General features: G+C 39.5%; 1 protein-coding gene across 1 annotated transcript in view; it reads left to right on the plus strand.

The window, feature by feature from the left end:
- Nucleotides 1-2,260: 2,260 nt before the first annotated feature.
- The window catches only part of ERAP2 (endoplasmic reticulum aminopeptidase 2), a 37,263-nt gene continuing 13,651 nt past the window's right edge, over nucleotides 2,261-25,872 (plus strand). The window contains exons 1-11 of the mRNA XM_010993970.3: nucleotides 2,261-2,353; nucleotides 4,335-5,033; nucleotides 8,490-8,628; nucleotides 12,170-12,304; nucleotides 14,011-14,131; nucleotides 16,252-16,406; nucleotides 19,280-19,393; nucleotides 20,717-20,848; nucleotides 21,075-21,206; nucleotides 23,254-23,322; nucleotides 24,289-24,464. Coding sequence (XP_010992272.1) covers nucleotides 4,477-5,033; nucleotides 8,490-8,628; nucleotides 12,170-12,304; nucleotides 14,011-14,131; nucleotides 16,252-16,406; nucleotides 19,280-19,393; nucleotides 20,717-20,848; nucleotides 21,075-21,206; nucleotides 23,254-23,322; nucleotides 24,289-24,464 — 1,730 coding nt within the window. The 5' untranslated portion in view covers nucleotides 2,261-2,353; nucleotides 4,335-4,476. The remainder of the gene's footprint in view (nucleotides 2,354-4,334; nucleotides 5,034-8,489; nucleotides 8,629-12,169; nucleotides 12,305-14,010; nucleotides 14,132-16,251; nucleotides 16,407-19,279; nucleotides 19,394-20,716; nucleotides 20,849-21,074; nucleotides 21,207-23,253; nucleotides 23,323-24,288; nucleotides 24,465-25,872) is intronic.

Genomic DNA, 25,872 nt, shown 5'->3' on the forward strand with positions numbered 1-25,872 from the left:
GAGAGCTCTGAGAGCACACAGACACACAACTGGGCCCGGTCTCCTGACCAGTGTCACAGAATTCCCCCAGCTTCCTGTACCCCCCTCACCCCTTCCCTTCCTGCTGCACAATTAGATTCCAAGATATGGCCCACGGTGCCTCCTCTTTTTTTGTCCCCTCTTCCCCAGTCACCTGTGTTGAGGTACCCTCTAACTGCACAAAATGCCACTGTGAGGGACTCCATCCAGGCCTGTGCCTCTGGCCCCAGGTATAGGCTACCTCCTTGTTTTTGCACCTTCTACTTTACCCAGGTTAAACTGATAAAATACAGAAAGAGAAAAGAAGTGGAGGCTTGAGAGCTAACTAGGATTTAATCATGGTAGCGTTTGAAGGTTAACGGAAGCACAGGTTAGAAACAGAAATGCAGAGCAGGACAAGGCATGCATGCAAGGGTATGAAGGGGGCCTGTGGGATGATGAGAGCCAAGCTTATTATATTTCACTAGAGAATAAAACCTGTGTGAGTGCATGGCCCTTCAGTGCACTAGGATCTAAACAAAACAACCAGCCAGGCTTTGAAAGAGTTCTTGGGGCCCCTAGGCTGTATGTGGTCTCCACACGGGGAACTGCCTCCCTGTGTAGACAGGGGGAAACCATAGAAAGGTTTTTGAGCAGGGGGATGGCACTGCTCAAATCAAGCAGTGGTTGAAAGAATTAATCTGCTGCCTGGTGTCATACAATTGGACTGCAAGTGAGAGGAGGGAAGGGGGCAGGGCACAACCACTAAAGGAATGACCCAGCAATTGAGGACAGGACAAACTGGTTAGAACCAAGATGGCAGAAGATTCAATTTCCAGTAGACCTTGAGCCTCATGGGACGCCCACAGGTGCCATGACAGTTCCTAGGCTGACATAAAAGGTCAAAAAGTGGGCAGGGGGTCCCAATTCCTGGAAATCCCTGCCCCTTCCCCAAAGTAGTTAAAATAATAATCCTCCTATTTGTTAGCCTATGAAATTACCAGGCCCATAAAACCTAACAACTCTGTACCTCGTGGTTGCTCTCCCTCTCTTCCCTTTTGAGACGATCTGCACTCTGTCTATGGCATGTGTATCTACTTTTCTTCTAAACTATATACCTCCACACTTCTCAGTCTCTCTCCCCCTCATCTTTCTGAGATGGCCCACATCCTGCCTATGGACTATGTATCTTCTAAGAAGTTTTCCCTTCTGAGTGAGAGGGACCCCACTCTGTCTATCGAGCGTGTATCCCTGTAAATGAGCTTACTTTCACTTTACCATGCCTTGCTCTTGAATTCTTTCCTGCACGAGGCAAGAACCTATTCTCCGACAACACAAGGACATGTCTTGAGAAGGCAGCAAGACTTGTTTGAAGGCCATTGTGAGGAGCGATGAGGATAGGAACTCTTTAATGACTGGAAAAAAAATTTTTTTAAGTTGGATAAAAAGAAATAAAAAAGGAAGAATCAACAGGTCTTAGTAACAAACTGAATGGTTCAGAATCAAAACAGTGATATGGTCCAATCATAGATAATGGAGGAAGGCTAGAAGCAGATGAAGTTAAAGCAAAAGGCACTGATCTGAGGAAAGAGGACATTATTCGAGTTGTTAGCAGAACATCCATGTAAAGACAGTCTATCAAACTGTTGGAATTGCAGCAGCAGAAACCTGGAAGGAGAAATCAAGAGAAGTGTGGGACAAGTGAGGGTACGTGAGAGATCTCAGCACTCGAACATATTCTCCAAAAGAAAGAGTAGAGAGAGAAAAGAGCAGAGAGAAGAGAGCAGAGATTTTATCTTTGTGGGAGACCGATGTCCAGGGTGATGAGGAATAGGAGGGCAGATAAAGAGAGATGGAGAGATGAAGGTGGGGAACAGCCCCTATATGCTCAGAAGGCAAGATGGTACAGACAGAAAAGCCAGGGATAATCACCTCTGTTAAAGGCCATGGAAGCTGCTGGGAGTTACCTTTTCCAGGTGGACAGACAGAGATCAGATTTCATGGTAATAGGGACACAGCACACTGAGGAATTCAAGATCACATCTTAAAATAACTTAGCATTAAAACAAACAAAACAAAACAAAACAAAACAAAACAACAACAACAACAACAACAACAACAACAACAACAACAACACCTAGGTTCTGAAGGCTTTACACCAGGGGATGGGGAAGATAAAACAGCAGGAGCGGCAGCCACAGAGATGCCGGAGTCCTACCCGGCTTGCCATGGTGTGACTTTTACTATGAAGCTGCTTGTTACTGTTGGTTATGCAAAATTCTGAATCTTACAGGAATAGAAAGTGAAAGCAAAAATAAATTCCCCTCCATTCAAATCTGCAACAGCGTGGATTAAGGTAACACATCAAAATTTTTCTTGAATTTGTCTTAAAATCATTATTTTTTAGCGAGAATAATGACCTGAACTGAAGGTATGAAACTTCTGTACTGAGGATCTCTTGCAATCTACAGTGAGAGTCTGAGGAAACAGGATGAATCTGCTGTTACTGTGTTGGAAATTATGTGCAGTTAAGCATAGGATTTGATCTAAGAATCTTTCTGTTTAACTGATTCACTCTCTTTTGAAGGTCTCTTAGCTTTTCTCAATTGTTTGTTGTAGTTCTCGTGTCTTCAACCCCCAGATATTTTGTTCAATGCAATAACGTGCAGTATGAGGGAAAATCCACTAGACCAAGGGTCAAAGAGCTGTATTTCAGTCCCGATTCGGCTTCAAACTTCCTGTGTGATTTTGGGAGAATCACTCACCTTCAGTTTCTTTATTTGGACACTAAGGACTTGTACTAGCTCCCGTTTAAAGTTCTTATCAGTTCTAAAGTTAAAGACCACATGAGTAAATATCAAGGCTTTTCTCTGCATTCTTACAAAAAATACGACTTCCTTTGAGTGTGTCTGCTACAAGTCGGGGCAGAACTACTATATAATTTAGGCCAGAGAATGGAAGATATGATAACTACAATAGTAATTTAATGTTTAACCTTCATTACAAGCTTCCTATTTGAAGTTGCTGTGCTGTGCCAAATTCTTCCCATGAATTATTTGATTTAAGCCTCCCAGTGTGAGGATGGTATAATCATTACACTATTTACTGGTGCTCAAAAAATCAGAAAATTTGCCCAAGATCATTCAGGTACGTATGATGGATCTAGTATTGGAATTCAGGCACTTCGTGTCCTAAGCCCAGGACCTAACAAATAAGTAATTTCATTTTTAAGACCATCAGAAATTCAAGCTAATAGACAAATTATGGTTTTATGTATCAGAGACCTTTGGAACATTGAGATTTGATACTAACACTTTAATGCTTGCCTGAAAAAGAGGGGAAAAGTGTTATTTAATCATTATTTTCTTCTTTTTCTTTGTTTAACAATACTTGTTGATCTGCACTAATATTGCAAATTGGAAAATTGAAGTAATTGTTTGGATTCTTAATTCTGAAGAGGATGTTAATGATAAAAAGGAAAAGGAAAGGAAGCCATTCATGGCTTAAAGTTGAAGCAGAGTGGAGGTAGACAGAGGCAGGTGGCAGGGAGGGTGTCAGAACTGAACAACTAAATTAACCATACACATTGTTTGTCCTTATTTTATATGTTTTATAGTGTTATCCTTCTGATGAGAAGAAATTTTCTTAGTTTTATTTACAGAATTGTCTTAGTTTTATTTATAGAATTTAGCTTGGTTTGTGTTTTCGAAGGTAGCCTGAGATGAAGAAGACCAAAGCACTTTTTAGAAATATTCTCAATTCGAATATTATAAACTCATATTTTATTTTCATGGATTTTGATATATTGGAAGTAAACAGAAGGTAAACACTTAGCTTTATACCAGCAGCTACAGAGAATAAGGCCATTTAGCTGATGTCACATAATGAAAGAAATGAAGTTCAGTGCCATTAATAATAGTAATATCTGGTATCCAAAAAATACTGAGTATTCTTCATGACATATTAAGACAAAATAGAGATACTGGTGCAGTTTACTTTCAGGCGTTCAGGTACACTCATAAAATGATGTAACCAAATGTTAAAAACGTTCAATGTGCAATGAACTTACACACCTCCCTTCTGCTCACTGCACAGGAATGCAGAAGGGATTCCATAGATGCAATTTTAAGGCAGAGTCCTTTCATTCGAGCTCTAAAAATTTTTTATCTATAATAAATAGGATAACTCAATTTCAACCTTATTTTGTGGCTATTTGGCCGGATTTTGATAAGAGAGGAGGTTTTCCCCATTCACATATATCCTTTTGTTTATTCAGGTTTTATTTATAAATTGAAATATTTTTCTCCATGCTATAAATGGTTTTTTTTTCTTTCTAGGTTAAATCCATTTTTTGAAATGTATTGTTCAGATCCTGTGTAACATAACTGGAGCCAACACAGTGTTTTGGAGAACTCTGAGATTTAGCCTGAATATTAGCTTGTCTTCTAGAGAACAGATTTACTGTTCCATTCTTCTGCAATGGTTAATTCATGCAGAAAACTAAACTGTAATATTTATATAGGATTTTACTGCTCAGCAATCATCCTGCCCCTTATATGTATTTGTTCTCAGTTCTCACAGCCAACTATTGATCAGTTCACAAAGGACCCTGGGGCTTTCCCAGTGGCCACCAATGGGGAACTGTTCCCCTGGCGTGAGCTAAGGCTCCCCACAGTGGTCATTCCCCTCCACTATGATCTTTTCATTCACCCAAATCTCACCTCCCTGGACTTTGTTGCATCTGAGAAGATCGAAGTCTTAGTCCGAGATGCCACCCAATTCATCATCTTACACAGCAACGGTCTTGAAATCATGAATGCCACCCTTCAGTCGGAAGAAGATTTGAGATACAGGAAACCAGGAAAAAAGCTAACTGTTTTGAGTTATCCTGCTCACCAACAAATTGCACTGCTGGTTCCAGAGAAACTTAGGGCTGACCTGAGATACTCTGTGGCTATTGACTTCCAGGCCAAGCTAGCTGATGGCTTTGAAGGGTTTTATAAAAGCACTTACAGAACTCTTGGTGGTGAAACAAGGTAAGATGTAGCTCCAGCTGCTTACAGTCTTTTGTGATACTTTCCTTGAGGACGATGTTTCTTTGCCAGGAGTGTGTTTCAGCAATCATTTATGAAAAGCCCAATAAACTGGGAAACTCAGAAGAAGCTCTGCCATTCCTAAAGGAAATTGCAACAAAGATGGAAAGACAGGAGGCAGAGGCATAAATGACTGGAGGGACAATAGCTAGGGGGAAAGGCCAGTATGTGACAAGACTGACATGTTTATCTGCTGGGGGAAAGGATGGTCAGTGCAGAGAGAGCTGAAATAGGGAAGGTTTCTCAAAGGAGCTGAGCCTCGATCTGGGACCAAAAGGAAATGTAAGTGAGATCTGGGTTGAGAGAGAGGAAGTGAGAGTATGCGCGTTGCCCAGGAAACAGCATGACTCAAATGCAGGCGGGAGGAATGAGTCCATTTGGAGAACTGAGAAATAGGGTCTATTCGCTCAACTCATGTTTATTGAGCACATGCTATGTGCCAGGCACTGTCCTAGGCACTGAATGTGTAGTGGTGAGATATGGACTAAGGATTGTCAATAATTTAGCTGAGTGGTCACAGAAGTTCTTGCTGAGGAAGTATATTCAAACTGAGACCTGAATTTTTTTGAAAAGGAGACAATCATGAGGACCTCTAAGGGCACAGTGTTCCCAGGAAAGGTATCAGCAAATGTGAAGTCAGTTAAGGCGAGGGTGATTGAGAGATGAAGGCCAGCATAAGCAAGGGAGAGAAGTAGAGTCAAGAGGGGTCAGACCATGTAGAGACTTACAGCCTCTTGTTTTAGGCTTTTACTCAGGGACCACTGGAAAGTTCTGATGTGATCTATGCTTTAGAAAGATCAAGTGTGTGTTGATGGTACACTATAGAGAAGAAAAAAATATAAGCAGAGCAGTATTTTAGGAGGTCACTGCAATTATTCAGGCAAGCAAGGATGTTAGCTTGGGCCAGGCTGGTGGTGCTGTTTATGCAGTGAAGTGATTGAACTTGGCATTTGTTTTAAAGGGTAAAACAGACTGAATTTGCTGACATATTGGTTATATAAGGCAAGAGAAAGAGAGGGATGCTTCATAGAGTGTATGATTTGGTTGTCCAGAGCCAGGGTCCACCTCAGAGGAAAGAGGAGTCTGGTTTCAGTGCTCTCCTACATTTTATCAGTCGTATTCCATTGCCAGTTTGAGAAACCTGAATACAATTGCTTTGCCACAAAGAGGTTATGTTTCTCATGCAACAACACATCCAGAAGCAGGGCAGCTCAGATTTGCTAAGTGCTCACCAGTATTATCTAAGACCCAGGCTCCTTCTAGCTTTCTGCTCAGCCATCCTTGGCATATGGCTTTCCTCCTAATACGAGATGATTTCTGCACTTGTGGGCATCAGGTCCACATTCCAGGCAGGAAAAAGAGGGGAAGTAGAGGAGAGAGAAATACAAAAATAAACATTCCAGCTGAGTCTGACTCCTTTCACCGAGCTTCCCACCCAACGACTTCAACTAGAACGAGTCACGTGCCCACCAAGTTGCAAGAGTCTAGAGGAATGATTCTTTTATCCAGACACATTGCCTTCTTGAACAAACTCAGGATTCCACTGGATGTGAATAAGGGGAATGGATATGGTAGGCGACTTCAGCAGGGCAGTGTCTGCTGCACACCTCCTCTCTTCCCCACCTCAGGGGCTCACTGTCCCCTGGGGGCTCAGCCCCACCCCCACCCCAGCCTCCAGCAGTCCACCTAGGACAGCCCTTCCCCAGCCCAGCTACTCCCCTCCCCTTGGGGACGCTTTCCCTCATTGCAGCTTCAACTCTCACAGGCCTGTTCTCAGGTCCAGCACAGTATTAGATAGGAAACTTATCAACGTCCCACTCAGGTACCATGTGACCAGTGATAGATTTTTTTTTTTCATTTTTTTCAAGTGACAAAACCTGCACCTAAAGGAAATACATGTTAAGGATATAATTTTGGGAGACAGGGGATACCCAAGGGGGTGATTTTTTAGAGTAAGAGCTTGGAAAGTAAGTACTTGCCAACATGCCTCCCGTAACTAACTGCAGGCTATTTCTGACTCTTCTTATGATTAATTAGTCAGCTCTCTTCATACTCAGCCACCTAGTAGGTCTTAACATGTAGGATGATTGGCAGGACAACGTCAATGGAATCTTATGATCTCTCTCTTTTACTCAGGCACACAAACACACACACATACAACTTTAAATACAAAAGTAATTCAGTCAACAATAGTTCCTTGAGAAGCAGGAAGTCACTACTTTGCATGCAGCACTAAAATGAATTGTGTAAGTAGCAAAGACAATCTTCAAGTTTTGGCTTTTCCAATGTTAAGACTTACTATAACCAATATTTCATATTAGTAAAAATGATTCCAGGCACTTGGATTGCTTTACATTTGTAGGACCTGCTACCAAATCCAAGTAGTGAACAAATCATTTAGCTGCCCAGTCTCACTTTACCAGTCTGTATTATAAAAATAGAGTAAACTGAACCAAAATTATCCTGACAGCCCCCCTTTTTCCCTCTCCTGACCCTTTTCACCCTTCATCTGTCCCTTGACCTTTTCTATTCTGCCTTTCTTCCCCAATCAAAATATGCTCTCCAGTTTTGCTTCTTAATTAAAGCTTTCAAGTTCAAAAAAAGTCTGTAATTATACCATTTCAAGCATTATCAAGATGAGGGGAAACAGAGATTCATCAGAGTTTCCATCCACCTGTTATAATCTGAAGGCTGGAGCTGCTTTACTGGCAAGCAGAGAGAGCTGGAAGTGTCTGGGAGCATAGGTTACCCCCAGAAGACCCTTATTCAGTGACAACACAGGAATATGGAAGCCCAGCACCTTGCCTCCAGTGGAGGAGAACTTGAAGGTGTGGTTTCTATTCCAGAGCTCCCCAGGAATGAGGCGGAAGCTGGGACCTGGCCTGATTTCTTCCTCTCTCCTGTTCTGCTTCCCTTCCTGCCTTACCTAGTTCTCTTGGCAGCATGTTAATAAATCCAGGTCTACTTGCTGGGAACACAACCTGAGACATCACTCATCTCACAAGTATTCAGATGTCTGACTGAGGCCCGTTTAGAGATGATACTAACTCCTAGTCAATTCTGAAGTCAAATTGGGTATGCCTGTCTCAGCAACTTACTAGCTCAGGATCCTGGAAAGGTCACTCAGATTCTCTGAGCCTCAGTATCCTTACCTGCCATGAGTATGAAGGTGACCAGGTGGATAGAGTACCCAGCACTGTGCATTATTCATGACAGCAGCTACTAAGCAAAATTTTACCCTCATTTTCTTTGAAAATCATGTCTGGATTCACTATGATTATAGTTGGAGAAATCAAACATATCCCCTCCAGGTTTGATCAGCTGTGTTCTAAAGGTACAAATGCATTTCTGTCTTTGGTTTCACTTGTGTATCCTGGCTGGGGTGTGCTTCTTTCTTAGAACAATTGCAGTAACGGATTTTGAGCCAACCGAGGCACGAATGGCTTTCCCTTGCTTTGATGAACCATTGTTCAAAGCCAACTTTTCAATCAAGATAAGAAGAGAGAGCAGACACATTGCCCTATCCAACATGCCAAAGGTATTGCCCCTTTCAGAAACTTTGGGGAATTGTTCTCAAGATGAACCTTGTTCTTTGTTGTGCTGTGTTTTAATATTTCCTTTGTTTTTAGGACTTAAGTCATTAATTTGTTTTTCATCTATCTACATATACATAATCACCCAAATTCATCTAGATTTTAACATCATTCTGTTTGGGCACTGTAACACAAGAAGCTTTTTTTTTTTTTAAACATAGTGATTTCTATTTTACTTGTGTTCATATAGAAACAATGTTCTTTTAAATCAGTATTACTTGGCCAGTGATGAAATTCAGAATAACCCAGAGCAGCACTTCTCAGATTTTAATGTTGAGATGAATCATCTGAGGATCTTGTTAAAATTCAGATTCTGATTCAGCTGGTCTTGGGGTGAGGCTCAAAATTCTGCCTTTTTAACAAGCTCCCAGGTGATGCCACTGCTGCTGGTCCAGGGACCACATCTAGAGTGGTAAGGATCTAGAGAACCCTGCCCGGGCCCCACCCTGGAAATTCTGATTCAGGAGTCTGTGACAGAACACAGAAATCTTTTTTTTTTTTAAGTTTCATGAGTAGTTCTTAAAATTATTTATGAAAATTATTTATCATGGTTACAAAATTTTTCATTGAAAGAGACATTTGAACACTTTCATTTGGCTCATGTTTGTACTCAAGTTGCAGAGACTCTGAATGACAGCAGACCCTGAGCCTCATTTGATATTTCCTCACTCACCAAGTGCTTGCCTTTTGTGCTGTTGTACGCAGTGTGAAATATTTCCCCATTGCTGCTTAGAAAGTAGGGTAAAAATAGAGCCCCCTTACCGTGCTTCAGCGGGATGAGCAGCCCAGACAGCAGCCAGGTCATCGGGTCATCATCAGCCTGCCGGTGGCCCCACTCCATTTTCCTCTCTGCATTCCACAGCAACTGTCCTCTGTGGATGGAGTGGGAAATGAGTCCCAAGCTAGAGACTGATTTCAAGCCCCAGATTTCTGTTTAACGCTGGAAAAGTCTTTGCACTGAAATACTGGCAGAGCCGATGAAGGGGAAAAGTGACACACTCCCCTGACACAATCGTGCAGTTTTTCCATGATCATCCAGAGAGCAGTGTAATGAGCCTACTCATTTTCAGGTGAAAAGGGTCTACTACCTGAGCTCTAAGTCTTCTTTCTAACTGACTGTTCATTTAAGAGCAGTTCAGGCTCTTTCCTGGCAGCTTTTTACTAATACAGTTTTTCACATGAGTAATCATGGAGGGTAAAGGAAAAACACAGTTAGTAATGCCTTTTAATTAAAATGTGATCCAAACCTAAATTGTCATTTCATTATATTAGAATCTCAATTTTCTATCTTTAGAAACTCCCAGTAACTTCTTGTATTTAGGAAAAATAGGCGAAAACTTTGAAAATATTTTATATAGTCCTTAAACTTTGCATTGCCTCAGTTGACGGGGCTGGTTCTCTGAATCATGCCTTTTTCAGCAAATATTGGCTTAACTTTCCGCTTTTCATTGACTTGCCCAACCCAGGCTTTCATGGTTGGCAAAAAAAAGGAGAACTGAAGTAATGCTATAATCATACTCTTTGGATAACAGATGCAGCTCTTAAGGTGAGTTATGGACTGTTGAGAAGAAGCAACACGTCCTAAGTTCTCGATTTGCTCAGTTACAAATCTAAGAATATAAGTTAAGAATACAAAGAAGTGTGATGATCAGCCAAGCGCTAGTAGAGGCAACATATCTTTTGGGCTTCTCTTTGTCTCCCTCATTCCTTAAGGGAACACACACCTGCTGATGAACCTTGCTCTGCAAGTAGAATCCTGCCAAACTTGAGGAAAGCTAAATTCTTGTCCAGCAACAAGTGTTTTATACTTGGAGCTTACATCACCTTCCTGGAAGAACTTACACCAACACCCCCATACACTTCCATTTAAGGCAGTGTTAATCCACACGGGTCACTCCGGGTTCCTGAACAAAATTCAGCCTCCATGAACCACACCTTCATCTGGGGGGAGGGGTGATATCAGAGGGCATGCTCACCTGTCTCCTAACCATCTCTGCCACCAGCTGTCCAGCGTCACAGACTCTTGCTTCCCCAGAGTCCCACAGTCTTTGCTTTTCCTCCCCCACCTCCATCTACTCACTTGACTAAATGTTTTTGCTGCTGAATTTGGTCAGAAGACTACAATCCCAGTGCCTCCTTCCTGGCTCACACCATAACCCTCTCTTCTGCTAGGAGTGTGTACTCATAGAGATCTGGTTGAATCAGGCTCCTAAAAAAGGAGATTGTTGTTGTGCAAAATTAACTAGCTGAATAGGGGTAAAATTTACAGCCCTATGTATGCTGCTACCTTTCCTAGAGTGTTTGTCAGTGTCTCCTGCTGTATTGGAACTTAGGAATTGAGTTTTTGATAGAATTAATTCTGTAGAATCAAATTCTATAGAATTTAATAGTACAAACTTCTTTGCCGTAGGCTGGGCCGTTTACGATAATACTTCAAGCCATTTTTTCCTCGCCAAAGCAAACTGCAATCTTATCCAAACACATAAAATATGCTTGGTAATCCCTGGTTAGCACTGCCATAAACCTGACACCTTAAAAGGAGGTTGGGGAGGGTGGGAAACAAGCCAGTCTCAGAGTCATTACCAATTTGAAGAAAGTGGTGTTTTCAGATTACTGGGTATGTATCCATTGAGAATTCAGGGGCATCGTACCATGGTGGAGACCAGCTCTGGGACAAGCTATCCAGAGCAAATGAAGATGGAATTTGGTAATTACTAAGTGAATTTGATGGATGCAGCTGACCAGTCTGTAGGCTTAAAACTTTCTACTTCCTCAGTAGATAGGCAGAAGCTTAAATTACTAATGACCTCCTTGGCCTGACTGCTTTCATTGCTGAATCAATGAAGCAAAGATAAAATAAGACTATGACTCAGGCTGTCACACAGCGAGTGAATGAGCAATGTCTTTGGAGTCACACAGTCACATCCACATCCTGGTCCTGCCGTAGAACTGGCCATATGATCTTGGGCAATTCAGTTAACATTTCTGAGACTCTGTTTCCTCACCTGTGAAGTAACACCTACCTCACACACAAATAATAGAAGGATAACGCAAAGCATCCAGCACAGTTTTGCTTCCCATTTACTTCTGCAACAGAGATTTCTTTATCATATAATAAACAAAAGGAAAGGGACCATTCTCTGGCATTTTTGCTTAGAAGTTCAAATCTTGAATTTACACCATTGTTGGAGACTATTGCCTTTCGAGAAAACAGAAGCATCTAAGTTGTTTTTATGCTTTCAAGCAACAAAGTAGGCATCATTTTGAGATCCCAAAAGTAGTTGGTTGTGTCTTTGAGGAAGTCCAGAGATAAAAGAAATAAAGGGAGGTGAAGCCACAGAATGTTCTGAGAGGACACTGATCTCCTATAAAGGCATCAAGTGACTTTGGAACATCAGGCTTTCCTCTAACTTACGTGACTTACATCATAGGCAGTTCTTGTAAAATATTCCAGTTTTCAAATCCTACTTCTTTCCATTCCTGTAGATCAAGACAGTTGAAGTTGACGGCGGCCTCCTGGAAGATCATTTTGGAACTACTGTAAAAATGAGTACGTACCTCGTAGCCTACATAGTCTGTGATTTCAACTCTGTGAGTGGCACAGCCTCATCAGGGGTCAAGGTGAGTCTGAGTTCGAGTTTCACACACAGTGCAGTGAGGGCAATGAGCTTTTCTTTATCTTAAGGGTTTTTTTTTCTTATTATCAAAGTAGCATGCTTATTTACAAAAATAGAGATAGGTAAAAAATAAAATAAGTTATCCACAATCCCATCACCGCAATACAATTACTGATAATATTTGCCTAAGCCTTCCAAATATTTTCTGTAAGTCTGTCAGTACAAAAGGATGTGTATAGTAACAGTATATACTGTATAATAGGAGGGTAACACAGAGCATCCAGCACAGCTTTGCTTCCCATCTCCTTTTATACTTTTTACAAAATAATGTATGACTATTTTAACTCATTTTCACCATAATGTGCCATAAAAATTAAATGCCATTAAATATTTTTCTATAATATGATATTAATAATTGTGTAGTACTCTGACACATAGAGATATCATAAAGATTTTTATATTAGCATTTATTTTAATCAGCATCTTAGGCATTTACATTGTTTCCAATTGTTTTCTGTAACTTTTTTCCCTCAGTGAAAGGTCTTCATAATTTTTAGAGTGTTCATTGCTTGCAAAAATTTACAATACCCAATAATTATCTTATAAAGTTTTGCAAATATCAATGGAGACGTGAAAAATAAAAAAGAACTCTTTACCCTGAGGAACCAAATTATGCACCAAAAAACATATTCAAAGAGCCATAAAATAATGCTTCTGAAAAATAGCTAAAAATTACAATTTGCATATATATTATACCTACGGCTATGAAGATATGTATTATCAGCAGTCTGTCTACATACATCTCTGCACATAGATATGTCTGTGCAGAGATACAGATGTGTGAGAGGTCAGATGGCACTTTACCTCAGAGAACAGGGTCCTGTCAGCTTCCTTGGATTCACATCACAGCTCTGCAATTTTCTACATGGGTGGCTTGGGACAAGTTACTTAATCTCCATGTGTTTCCATTGCTTCACCTCTAAAATGAAGATAATAGCCTCTACTTCATAAGGTGGTTGAGAAAATTAAAGTAGATTTTACACGTATGCATTTAGCACAGTGCCTGGTAAGCCACTGTGATCATTAATGTGTCCGTCCTATAAGGTTTCTGAGGGACTTCAGTTAATTCAGAGCACGAAAGCAGATTATGAAATGAAAGTAGCACTGTACTTAAAACCCATGAAAATTGGAATCTAATTGTATTTTTCCACTTAATGGCCAGTTACTTTGGGGGAGTCAGTGAACATATTTGAGCCTTTTTGAGTTTAAAGTAAACATGCTGGGGTTAGGGGATGGTTCCAATAAATTCATGAAGATTTTCCTACCTCATAAAATTATGTTTTATTTGAATGGTGTTGGTGGTCATAATTTTGAGAGGCTAATTCTTAAGTGCCAGGGTACATGATAGTGATGAGCTGAAGCGGGCTCTCATGATACAGTGGGTTAATACAGCTTGAAATGTACAGATTAGCACCTAGGGAATGCATTATAACAGAAAATACAGGAGGTTGTTTATAATTTTCAAGATTGACTGACTTTTGCCTTAAAACTTAAGAGAACATCTTATTGCCTATTGACAACATGTTTTGTGATATCTCAATCATTTCTTGAAAAATGCAGTCTACTTTCTTTGGGTGAGGGTTGTTAGGAGTGGAATTGTGCCAAGGAGCTGGCATTCAAAGACCACTTCTTCTGATCACCACTTCCCAGGTGTCTGTCTATGCATCCCCAGACAAATGGAGTCAAACGCATTATGCTTTGGAAGCATCACTGAAGCTGCTTGATTTTTATGAAAAGTACTTTGACATCCAATATCCACTCCCCAAACTGGGTAGGTTCAAATTCCACGTCATTGTCTTTATTTTATAGAACTTGCTTTGATTTCTTCCTTCTTTCTATATGATTTAAATGAGCACTGAAGAGGTTCAGTTAGCCCAGAGAGCAATAATTTATACCTCAGAGATGGCCTTTCAGTATAGAAAATACAGTATTTATGAGAAGCCCAAGTAGTGTGGTTCACATCTCTATTCTTTTATCAGGTTTAACATTAAAATATCTATTTCATATTAGATTTAAATGGATGAATTTTCTGGAGCATATATTTTATTCTATACTATATTTGTACAAGACTAGCAATCTTTTATAAAAGTTGCCAAAGGTTTATGTCAATAGCTGAAAATTGTCCCTCCATCTGTTATCTACAGTGTGTTGGGGCTGGAAGATAAAACTGTGGTACAGACTTAAAAAAAAAAAAAGATTTGGCAGAAATAGGTAATTTGTATGTGGTAGTAGTAGATCTTTATAAGAGAAGGCACACACTATCTTTTTTGGTTTTAATTTTCTATGTTACAAAATAAAAATTGTGTTTTTTATAATATTGTGGAATATATAAAAACCATGACAAGTTTTATAACTTATATAGATTAGTTTTTAGAGCTTCTGACAGTGACAAACCATTGTTTGCCCTTGGGGCTTTAGAACATACACCTTATCATGTCTTTCCTCCTCTTCCCTGCCCAACCTCCATGCAGTTTTTCTTAGAGTTAAAAGAGACCATCAAAAGGCATCTCCAGGGGCTTATTCCTACATTTCCTGAGTCTCACTGTATTATTATAGCACAGGTTCTATGTACCCTTTAGTACAGACATACTAAATCAGTTCACCCACAATCCACTGCTGTCCTCTGTGTCAAAAATCAAGGGAAGATCAAATAACAGCCATCAACAATCTTAAGCTGTTCTTGAAAAGTGCAACCTTGAAGACTATATGAAATGAATATATTTTAAAACGAACTGGAAGGAAGTGTGCAGCTTAAGAAAAAATAGAGCAGATATAAGTGTTTCTAATGGCTTTAGGAAATAATCTAACTGATATAAAATCAGTGCAATTTAGAAAAGGAGTCATTCCACATATAAGGTGCTAATGAATACTACTTTTTTATTAGTGCTAATTTACTTTTTGATTGCAATATAAATACTTGTTTTTATCCACTAAAATTAACCAGTATTAATTCTAGATGATGTAATTTCAAGCCAAGTGACTTCATTCATTTCAAACTTTTAAAAATATCACCTTTCTTTTTAGCCAAACAGCAGTATTTCTTCCAATATGGCCAGGCAGAATAAAAAGAAAGAAGTCCAAGATTAAATATTAGCCAGAAGTTTTTTGAACCTACATGAAGTCATTGGCAAAGAATATATATGTATATATGTATGTAAACATATAGATACACTCACACATAGATATGATATAAATTAATACACATTATACCTGAGTTGCTTAAAGATGATTAAATTTCACTTTTTTCCTTAGGACTTTGTCAAGAAATAGAGGAAATATCAATGTTGAAAAGGAAATTGAGGTTAGAAAGAATTGATGCCTACAGTTTTTTTCCTCTTCTGCCTTAGAAGGACACTTAGAGGCTGTATGTGCATAAAATATTAATTGAAATATTGACTCAAGAGATGCTCCTAAAAAGCATTCTCCTGAAATTAAAATCCTGGTTTTTTTTTGTAGAAATGAGTTCATTATATGTTTTGATGAATTCTAAACATATTAGAAACAATTTGATACCTTATGTTTTCAAGGTTTTTCTGTAGTACTAATATAAAATACAATGTAAGTATTTTAAAATAAATTATTTTCTCAGCAGTAATGCACCCAAGTTATTTTCATAGTTTAGTACTTTCAGGAAAAAAACGGTTAAATGTCAGTAGTTCACTTCACCTACAAACCAAAGTGTATTGATAGACTTTATTCTGATTGGTAGTGGGTACTGATAGTTTTCAGCAAGTACAAGACAAAACAATCAATGTTAAAACACTCTTGATGTTTTCAGAGCATCTGCTTATATATACTGAAAGAATCATAACATATTTGAGGAGGAAGCAAATCCCACTTCCGGTGTGGAAGCCATGACGATCACATGTGGTTGTTTTAATTATTTCTTAGATTTAGTTGCCATTCCTGACTTTGCATCTGGAGCCATGGAAAACTGGGGCCTCATCACATATAGAGAGACATCACTTCTCTTTGATCCCAAGACCTCTTCCACTTCTGATAAACTGTGGATCACCGAAGTCATAGCCCATGAACTAGCACACCAGGTACCTGGCCCTTGTGACATTCTCTTAGGATCAGTTCAAAAGAGCAGTATACAAAACACCACCAACTCTTCTCAAACAATATAAAAATCATGTCATTTTACTTCTAGAGGGGACTTCAGGTGTTATTCAAACCAAACACAATACGTCAAGTAGCGGAATGTTCAATCTCTAGACTAGGGGTCTCATACAGGAATTTTATCACTCGTGGCCACTATATCTTCTAAAACCTTTCAAGCAAAAACCTCCAAATGTCTTTTAGTAAAGAAAGGTGAAGACTATGCAGATACATAGAGCACAGAACTGGCAATGCTACAAATAGAGATTTCTATTAAAAAATTTTCCCCCTTTACTCCCTAACACTGTGACATTCCAATCTAGGGCAAAATCAGTCTCCCTTCAATTGGAACCTGTGATTATCTGGCCATAATGAAGTCCTTCAAGTCCATGTCCTCATGGGACTGCTGACCCTGGACACATTACCTAACTCTCTAAACTTCAGTGTCCTCATCTATAAAACAAAGTTCATAATAATTCCTGCTTCTTGAAACTGTTGTGAGGATTTCAGATAAGTGTCTGTGCCTGTCATATAGCAGGCACTCAGCTATCAATGATGACAACAGTGACCACTACCGCTGCTCCCATTTCTTTCTTGCAGAATAAGATTTCCAAGGTCCGTTTATCAACACTCTATTACATACAAATACAAAATAGTAAAACTAGCTCTAGAGATATCAGAAACTCCATTTCATTGCTGAAAACTTAAAAATTCACGCAGTGAATGATTAAAGGCAGTGGAAATTCTTTTTTACCAGGTAGACAGATATCATTCCATTGTAGAAGCTGGTAAAATCTCTTATTTTTAAATTTTTAACTTTATCCTTTATCATGATCATAATAGTAAGAAGTTTGTTTATTTGTCTGTTTGTTTGCTTTTGTTTTTTGTTTTTTAAGCAGTGAGCCAAGTAGCCAATTACATAGGAGCCATGCTCAGCACTGTGCTTTGGGAACACATGGACTGCTTCTTCTGGTTTAGCATCTCCCCACTGGCCCATCTTAGGGGTTTTAATCATTAGTCACTGGAAGCTCTAAAGCACTTAACTGAGTTTGGGGATTCCTAATCTTTCTACCTGATGTTTGTAGGGAAATAATCAGAGAGCTCTACCTTTGAGGTCCCATGCTCCCTTAAGGCCTTCCAGTAATGGTTTCTTTTTCATGGAGATGCAGAGCCCAGGGCTGAAGCAGCTGGCCACATTGGGATTTTTGCCTTGACTGTTTTGTCTCCCCATTGATCTCCATATGACCACAACACTCCAATACATTAAACCTTGGCAAAGCCTCTCAATGCCTGTGTGAGTCAAGGATCCATAGCATGGCAAACAAGGCCCCCATAACATGGCCTCCCTCCAGCCCTCCAGCCTCATCTGTGACCAGCACCTTAAGTTTTAGCCACGCCAGACTACCTGCCATTTCCTGAACGGGCCAGGTTGTGTCGCTCAGCGCTGCTTTTGCTCCTGCTACCTGATCTGCGTGGAATGCGCGCCACTTCCAACATTCCTGAGGACCACTTGCAAGATGCAGGAAATAAATCATTTCTTAGTTGTCCCACACACTCTCCCAGAGGACTGATTTTTTTTCCTCCTGGAATCCACTCTGTCCCTTGTATGGACATAGACCATATGCCAATAACACTTCAGTGCACGTGTATGTTTACTGGTCGACTTCCGTCATCTATATTGAGGACACAGTGGCTGTATTCCATACATCGTTTTATTTTTAACATGTGGCATAATGCCAAGGACATGATAGATTCTCAATAGATATTTATTGAATGAATGAATAGATTACTCTTACTGACTGGCAAGATGACCATAATCATCTCGACCTGTACTTTTTATATTTATCACTTTTCAAATTGTGGAAACATCTCCCATCCCTTCTCACAGATGCCCTTTGGCAGATGCCCACTTGCAAAATGATCCATGGGTTGTAAGAAAAGGAATAGAGCTGGAATAGTTTCTAAAAACTACAAATCTAGTGTTTTCTGTTCTATAACTGTAACAAGGCTCCTGTGAATCTTAGCGTCTTATTGTTTAAGTTTCCAGTCCTTCTGGAGACTGCAATCCTAAAATAGATAAACTCAATGCACAGTAATAGGACACAGGCCAAAAAAATAGATAAAATATAAAAGAACATGAAAAAATAGTGATATTTAAAACATGTTACAGATCAAATTTAGGTCAAGGGTAAATTTCTATTTAGATTACCTTTTTGCATCCTCTTAACTTTATTTATATATATTTAAAATATCAGATTTTCTTCACTTTAGTAGCCAGGTTAATCCCTATTGGGCCAGAGGTCAACAGCTAAATTTGCTCATCAGAAATATTATGTAACAAATTGAGAGTCCGAAATGAATTCTTATGATTCTTTTAAGTAACTGCTACTTTATATAAAAACATGACTTCACTAAGAATATTTTAGCTTATATTTCTCCTTGGACCATCACCATTAGTCAATAACAAGGTGAGATTATACTTACCATACAAAAAAGAAAAACTACCCCACAACATGTTTCATTTTCTTCCTTAATGCTAAATCTAATAGCAAGTAAATATTGGGAGGATATAATAGAAATTAGGGAGTTAGAGACAATATGCCGCAAAAGAAAGAAAAGTGAAGCACGCATAAATGTGGCAGTGAGAAGGGGAGGCAGGGAAATCAGTAGAAGGAGGTTGTGCAGAGAGCAAAGTGTGGCAAAGATAGAGGAGAGGCCTTTATTACTAAAAGAAAGAAGTTAGCCCCTATTTTTTGCTACAGTCAATAATTGTTCATATTTGTTTAACTTCTAATGACATGGGGTTTTTACCTCCTAGTGGTTTGGCAACCTGGTTACAATGGAATGGTGGAATGATATTTGGCTCAATGAGGGTTTTGCAACCTACATGGAACTTATCTCTGTTAACGCTACTTATCCAGAGCTACAATTTGTAAGTCATAATTTTGCGTACATACCATATGCCCTAAGAGATCATGAATTTACTATGAAAATTTGTAGTGAATGCCGAAGAGAAAGCAATACAGCATTGTGATTTTTAATCTGTAGTGTTTTGTTTGGTGTTCAAAATAGACAGTATTAGTTTGCTAGGGCTGCCATGACAAAATACCATGGACTGGGTGGCTGAAACAACAGAAATTTGTCTTCCCACAGTTCTGAAGGCCAGAAGTCTGAAATCAAGGTGTCATCAGGTTTGGTTTCTTCTGAGGCCTCTCTCCTTGGCTTACAGATGGCTGCCTTCTCGCTGTGCCTTCACACGGTCTTTTCTGGTGTCCGTATTTTAAAATTTCCTCTTATGATAGTCACGTTGGATTATGGCCCACTCTAATGGCCTCATTTTAACTCAGTCCCCTCTGTAAGGCCCTACCTCCACATATAGTCTGGGGGCTAGGACTTCAGCATATGAATGGGGTTGGGGTGGCACAATTCAGCCCATAACACAGATCGTAGATCTGGACAAGGATTGGTGATTTTAGAGAACACTCAACATAAATCCTTCACCCAAAAGCTTGTGGACAGAGAGTGCAAATAGCACAAATATACAGCTGTGTACGTGGGGTAAGAGGAGAGAATATCACTGCCCACACATGATGATACAGGACAAGACAATGCCCATGGCTGCAGATCCCCTAAAGACTTCCTGACATGTGACCTGAATCAAGCAGGACTGGAGGCACACTCCTCTAGAATTTCCAAAGGGCCAGTTCACTTCTGCAAAATGTGTGAAAAGATTTTTTCAAACGTGTCTTACTTTTATAGGCCTAAGGGGGTCTGAACACCACATATCAAGGTAGTTAGTAATGGATAATTAGCTCTTTGGGGTAGACATTTGGTCCAGTACAGTATGAACAGCATCAGTGTCTTCTTATTTGCTACCTAATCCCAAAGCTTCATACACTTTCACTTGTAAAATGCATATAATGCATCTCCCTTGCAGAGTATTGAAAGGATTACAGATGAGGGATGTAAGATCCTGGCACAGAGCACGTGTTCACTGAATGGGAACTTTATCTTTATTTCTGTATCCAAAAGTTTGGTACATGGTAAACATTCAGGCAGTGTCTGAAGGAATACTGAATTTGTGCCTTTATGAATAGAAAATTGGGTTAAAGGGGACTATATAAGGGGGAAAAAACATCTTGCAAGAAATATTGATTGAATACTTACTTCTGAGAATATCTTGCTAAACCTAACTGGTTTCCTATTGCTTTGAGAGTGTCGAATTGAAATTGAAAAAATTTTCTTCCCTGTTTAGGATGATGACTTCATGAACACGTGTTTTGAAGTAATTAAAAAAGATTCATTAAATTCATCCCATCCTATCTCCAATCAAGCAGAAACTCCTACTCAAATACAGGAAATGTTTGATGCCGTTTCCTATAAGAAGGTAGTAAATGCCATGGGCTAGTGAAAGCTCTGCTTTCAGAATAAATATAATGAGGCCAACACATCAACAGTTTAAGTTGTTGGTGCCACGTTACTGTTACCTGTGTTACTGTTAATTTTATTTGCTGTTCATTTATCAGAAGTTACACATAAAGTTTAAGCTTCCTTTAAATTTTTCTTTTATCTTCTTTTTCTTTGGGTTTTTTATTTGTTTGTTTGTTTTTTAGGGAGCTTGTATTTTGAATATGCTCAAGGATTTTCTGAGTGAGGGGAAATTCAAGACAGGAATTATTCACTACTTAAAGAAGTTCAGCTATAGAAATGCTAAGAACGATGATCTGTGGAACAGTCTGTCAAATGTAAGTGCTATGTTGGGTTACAGCAGACTGCTGTTAAACCTAAAAAGTGACAGGTTACTTATGAAGGTTTGTAAATAGTCATATTGTCAGTCAACAAACATTTGTTCCCTTTGCCATACTGCCAAGGTTAAGAAGGCAGCACCTCTCTTTCCTCTGGCACCATACTAAACCAAGATGCCACACTGGCCTAGCCCCAAGGGTTCAATATTTGACCTCCTTCCCATTGTTTCCTTTCTACGGTTAACCCTACACTTTTGTCTTTTTTCCAAAATCTTTCATAAGTTTAAAATTCCTACTTATAACACCCAATCTTCTCTGCCCAAATTTAAGGTTGAAGAACTCTCCTTGCTCAGCTTTATTTCCCAACTTGTACTCTTCCTCATAGAAGGAAATCGTGCCTAACCTCTGTCATCATGCCTTTGTTTCTAGTGCCCTTGATACCTGAAATGCTCTTCCTTCTTTCTGAAAATTCAGATACTATCTACCTTTTGAGAGCTCTCTGACATTTCACTTCCTCCTTGCAGACTGCTCCAGTCCTCATTCATTTACCTTTCTGCTAAACACCTAAAAGTGCGTTTGTGAATGTTTAACACAATGACATTCTGTTTAATTGGTTTCTATTGGTTCAATAATAACAATGATAATAATCAGAATAAAATTTGCTTGAGTGGAAGAATCATGTCAGGCCCCTAGCATTCTGGTGCCCCTGTAATCATGATTAAGAAACAATTAATCGTTGATTAAAGAACATACGGTCTCTGTCACTGGAATTCACTACAGGCGAGACAAAGCAGGAAACATGCAGTCGACTCAGGTGATTCCAATAATCACTGCAGTATTCTTAGATTTTCAGCTGCAAGGACAATACTCTTCCAGGAGTACTGAGCTGGCAGAGCTTGTGCCTGCAGGTTGAAGAACTCCAAGCCATTGTAGACAGAAGAGATCCTCTCCTCTGTATAAGCACTTATGTCCCACGGACAATAATAAATTTTTCATTTTTCAATATTTGTATAGCACTTCACACTTTAAAAAGAAATGTGTATTACCTCACTTGAGTTTTTCCATGCCCTTATAAAGTCTAGACCCTCAAAGTTTAATTTATGTGTGAATTTTGTGGTCAAAGAAACAAATACAAGTAATTACAAATTTTTTCAAAGTAGCTCAAATCTTTTGCTCACATCTCTTGAAAATGATAAAAGAGTTCAAAATACACTATCTTTAATCATTCTTATAAAAATGCTCCTTATCCACTTCCATCATCTCCTGTAGGAGATCCAGATGCTCTCTCTCCACAATCCCCCCTAAGGTTCTCAACAAGCCTCTCCCATCCCTCTCCTTCTCCCTCTCCTTTGCTGTGATGTGTTTGTGTGTGTACATGTATGTAGATATCAACCTAGACTTTCTTTAACAAGGAGGAATCTGTCTTTGGTGTACGTAGTGGGTGAAAAGGGGATTAAGGGAGAAATCTGGCCAATAATTACAGAATTCTTTTAGGCCAGCTGTGAACACTCTCACATTAATTGTTGTCACATCATGCTTATAACTGTCTCAAGAAGGTAAGGTAGGCATTCTTATCCCATTTTTACAGATGAGGAAAACTAATGCTATGGGAGGGATTTGCTCAAGATCATGTATCAAGTGAGTGATGGAGTCATTACTTAAAAATCTGTCTTCGGATTCTAAATCCCGTATTTATTCTTTCAATTACATCATGACTTCTTCCTAGTTATCAGGGAATTGTCCCATCTAACCCTTCCCTGAAGGTCCTAAATTCTAGTTGACCTCCTTCTGATGCCAAATGAAAGTGTGGTGTGAAAACAATAAATTCCTGAGAATACCTGACTCAACATTGTGTCACAAAACATCAACTGTACAGATAAAACAAAAAAGAATAGCTTCTGTGTTTTTTCCCCACAAATTGCTATGCTCTAGATGAATTAAATTGTGACATATCTGTGCTAATAAATGTCTGCATCCATGTCTGATATGCATGTTCAGCCAAATATCAGGGCCCAAATGGCAGTGTTCTTTTATTCTTGTTTTATAGAGTTGTTTAGAAAGTGATTTTACGTCTGGTGGATTTTGTTATTCCGATTCCAAGACAACAAGCAACACAGTAAGTAGAAAGAGATTTGTAGAGCAGAGGAGATCTGGTCCATCACCTGACCCAATGGAAGTTGTGTCAAGCAGCCCAAGTCTCGCTTGAAATAACTGGAGAGAAAGAGAGATTCCACAGCTGACTGCAAGGAGAATGCTCAGGCCGTTTTGGCAGAGGGGTGATGCCGTTACTACTATATTTTTGTTGTTCTAATTCTACTTTCCCACAATCCCACTGCTGGCTGAAAATAACTCAGCTCAAAATTCCTCTGAGTGGTTACTGCTGCGCTGGCATCCTCTGGGCTCCAAAAAATGCCAAACAAAATATGTTGTTAGGTTTGGAAATAGAGTGAGTGGCTTTATTGAGGGTCCATCTTTGAGTTTACTTCTGGGAAGTTTTGGAGTATTTTAGGAGAGAGAAAATAAAGTCATCATGGGGGGAAAAAGAGGCAAGCTTTTTAAAAAGTGTCATGGTCATCTTATAAATTATGGCTTCTAAAGGAAGATTCAGTATCACCCAGAAGCTAGGAAGCTAGAGGTTCTGTTCTCTGTTCAGTATATCTCTATTGCTATAATATTGTTCTGGTAGATTTTTAAAAGCTTCTCTAAAGAGAGACATTCCTCTCCTAAGCCATTTCTCTGGATTCCATCGTTATTAAAATGGAGAGGAGGGTTTTTTCCTGCTTTTTTGTTTTGAAAGGGAGCAGGAGGGAGGCTCCAATCTCAAGCCCTTCCTCCTGGCCTTTCCTGCCATGTGTTAACCCTCTAGCTCCCACATATATCCCTCCTTCAGGGGACTGGCAGGGAGCAGCCCTGGAGTGGGCAGCCCTGGTCCAGTGTCCATATGGCTCTGCCCTGAGATTGCAGCTGGAGTCCTCACTTCCTCCCCAAGCCACCTTTCTGGTATCCAAGAAGGTCAAAGTTTCCAAGCTCTCTCTGGTTTCTCTCCTCTGTCTTGAGTTACTCAAGTCACTTGTCATTTCAGCTCACCTTCCTGGGGGAAAATGTGGAGATCAAAGAGATGATGACTACGTGGACTCTGCAGAAAGGAATCCCCCTCGTGGTGGTTAAACAAGAAGGGCGCTCACTCAGACTGCGGCAGGAGCGCTTCCTGAACGGGGTTTTTAGAGAGGACCCTGAATGGGGGCCCCTGCAGGAAAGGTCGCTACTTTTCTTCTGTTGGTCTCGTTTATCTCTTTTCAGTTTGGTTGTTACTACATTAGCTTTCTTTCAGCTTCTCTGGCGTTTTATGGGATGCTATTTCTACACAGGAATCGAAAGCCTAAACTAGCCTTGACAACAGCCTTAAAGAACTTCAGGCAGTTCAGACCGCATTGTTCAGCGCCACATTCTTAGTAATTCCATGGACCCCTTTAGAACCTCAGTTCTGATGCAGAAGGTCGTCAGTTATATTTCTATTATAATGTGCCTTGACTGTCTACCTGATTTCTGGGCCCTAATAAGTCATGTGACTGGCCGATACCTAGGAAGTGTTATGACAGCTGTACATCTTATCGGAACAGAAAAGACATTCTGTATGTGATAAATTGGATGATAAGACCTCTGGTTCCCTTTTGTTTTTCAGTAAGAGAATATAAATGTAATGTTTTAAAACGTATGACATTCTTGGTAATAGTAAAAGCAAATCCAATTAACTACTCTGTCGTGTTAACCAGCCTGTCCTGAGAAAATTTGTAAAAGGCTTTACTAAAACCAAGAAATACAACACCATCCACCCTCCTCTGATCTATTAGCCCTATCAATAAGATGAATGAGTTTAATTTGAAATGAAATAATTGAAGTGAATCTGTGCTGGCTCTTATGATTATTATCTTTTTCTAAGGATCTAGATTCTAATAACAATTCTAGCCAAGATCCATTCAGGAATCTCAGTCCACTAAGTCTTAATGATATCTATGTGTCTGTTTTTACCTTTTTGTGTAGATATTTCAATTGCTTTGTTAATTATCTGTACTCTGTAGGTTAGCTGGTAGATAATCCTTTCTGACCCTTTACTAGATCAAGTCTGTGATACTGTTTCTTCCACTGTTGTATATTTTTCTGAGGACTAATGGGCACACGTCCTTAGTTACTCTTCTTTCTCTTTTATACCTGTTGATGTTTTCAAGCATATGATTTTACCTGTGTACAGTTACTATAGCTAATATGGCTTGATGTGATAGAGGAAATGAGTTCTAGAAGCTGCTAGAAAGTTAGTAAGAAAAAAATAGCCAATTTCAGTTACTTACCGTAATAGGGCCATTGAAAAGTAACTGAGGTCTTTTCCTCCAGTCTGCTCTGCTTTTCTGCCCTCTGGACTTGGCCGATGTGCAGATCCTGCTGCATTGCTGACCACTTACTCTCAGTCACTTAGCAGTTTGGGGGTTGAATGTAGGTAGCTTTGTTGACCAAAAGGATAAGTGGAAAATCATACTGGAGTAAGATCTTTACCTTTTAGGGCTTTTCCTACAGCTTTGGTTCAGTGATTTGAATTAATATCAGGCTGTCAGAATTTTTGAAAATGTGAAAGGAAGAGTGAATTTTTCCCAAATACTTAGAAGAAAACCAG

Source organism: Camelus dromedarius, chromosome 3 (assembly GCF_036321535.1).
Source record: "Camelus dromedarius isolate mCamDro1 chromosome 3, mCamDro1.pat, whole genome shotgun sequence".
Lineage (NCBI taxonomy): Eukaryota > Metazoa > Chordata > Mammalia > Artiodactyla > Camelidae > Camelus > Camelus dromedarius.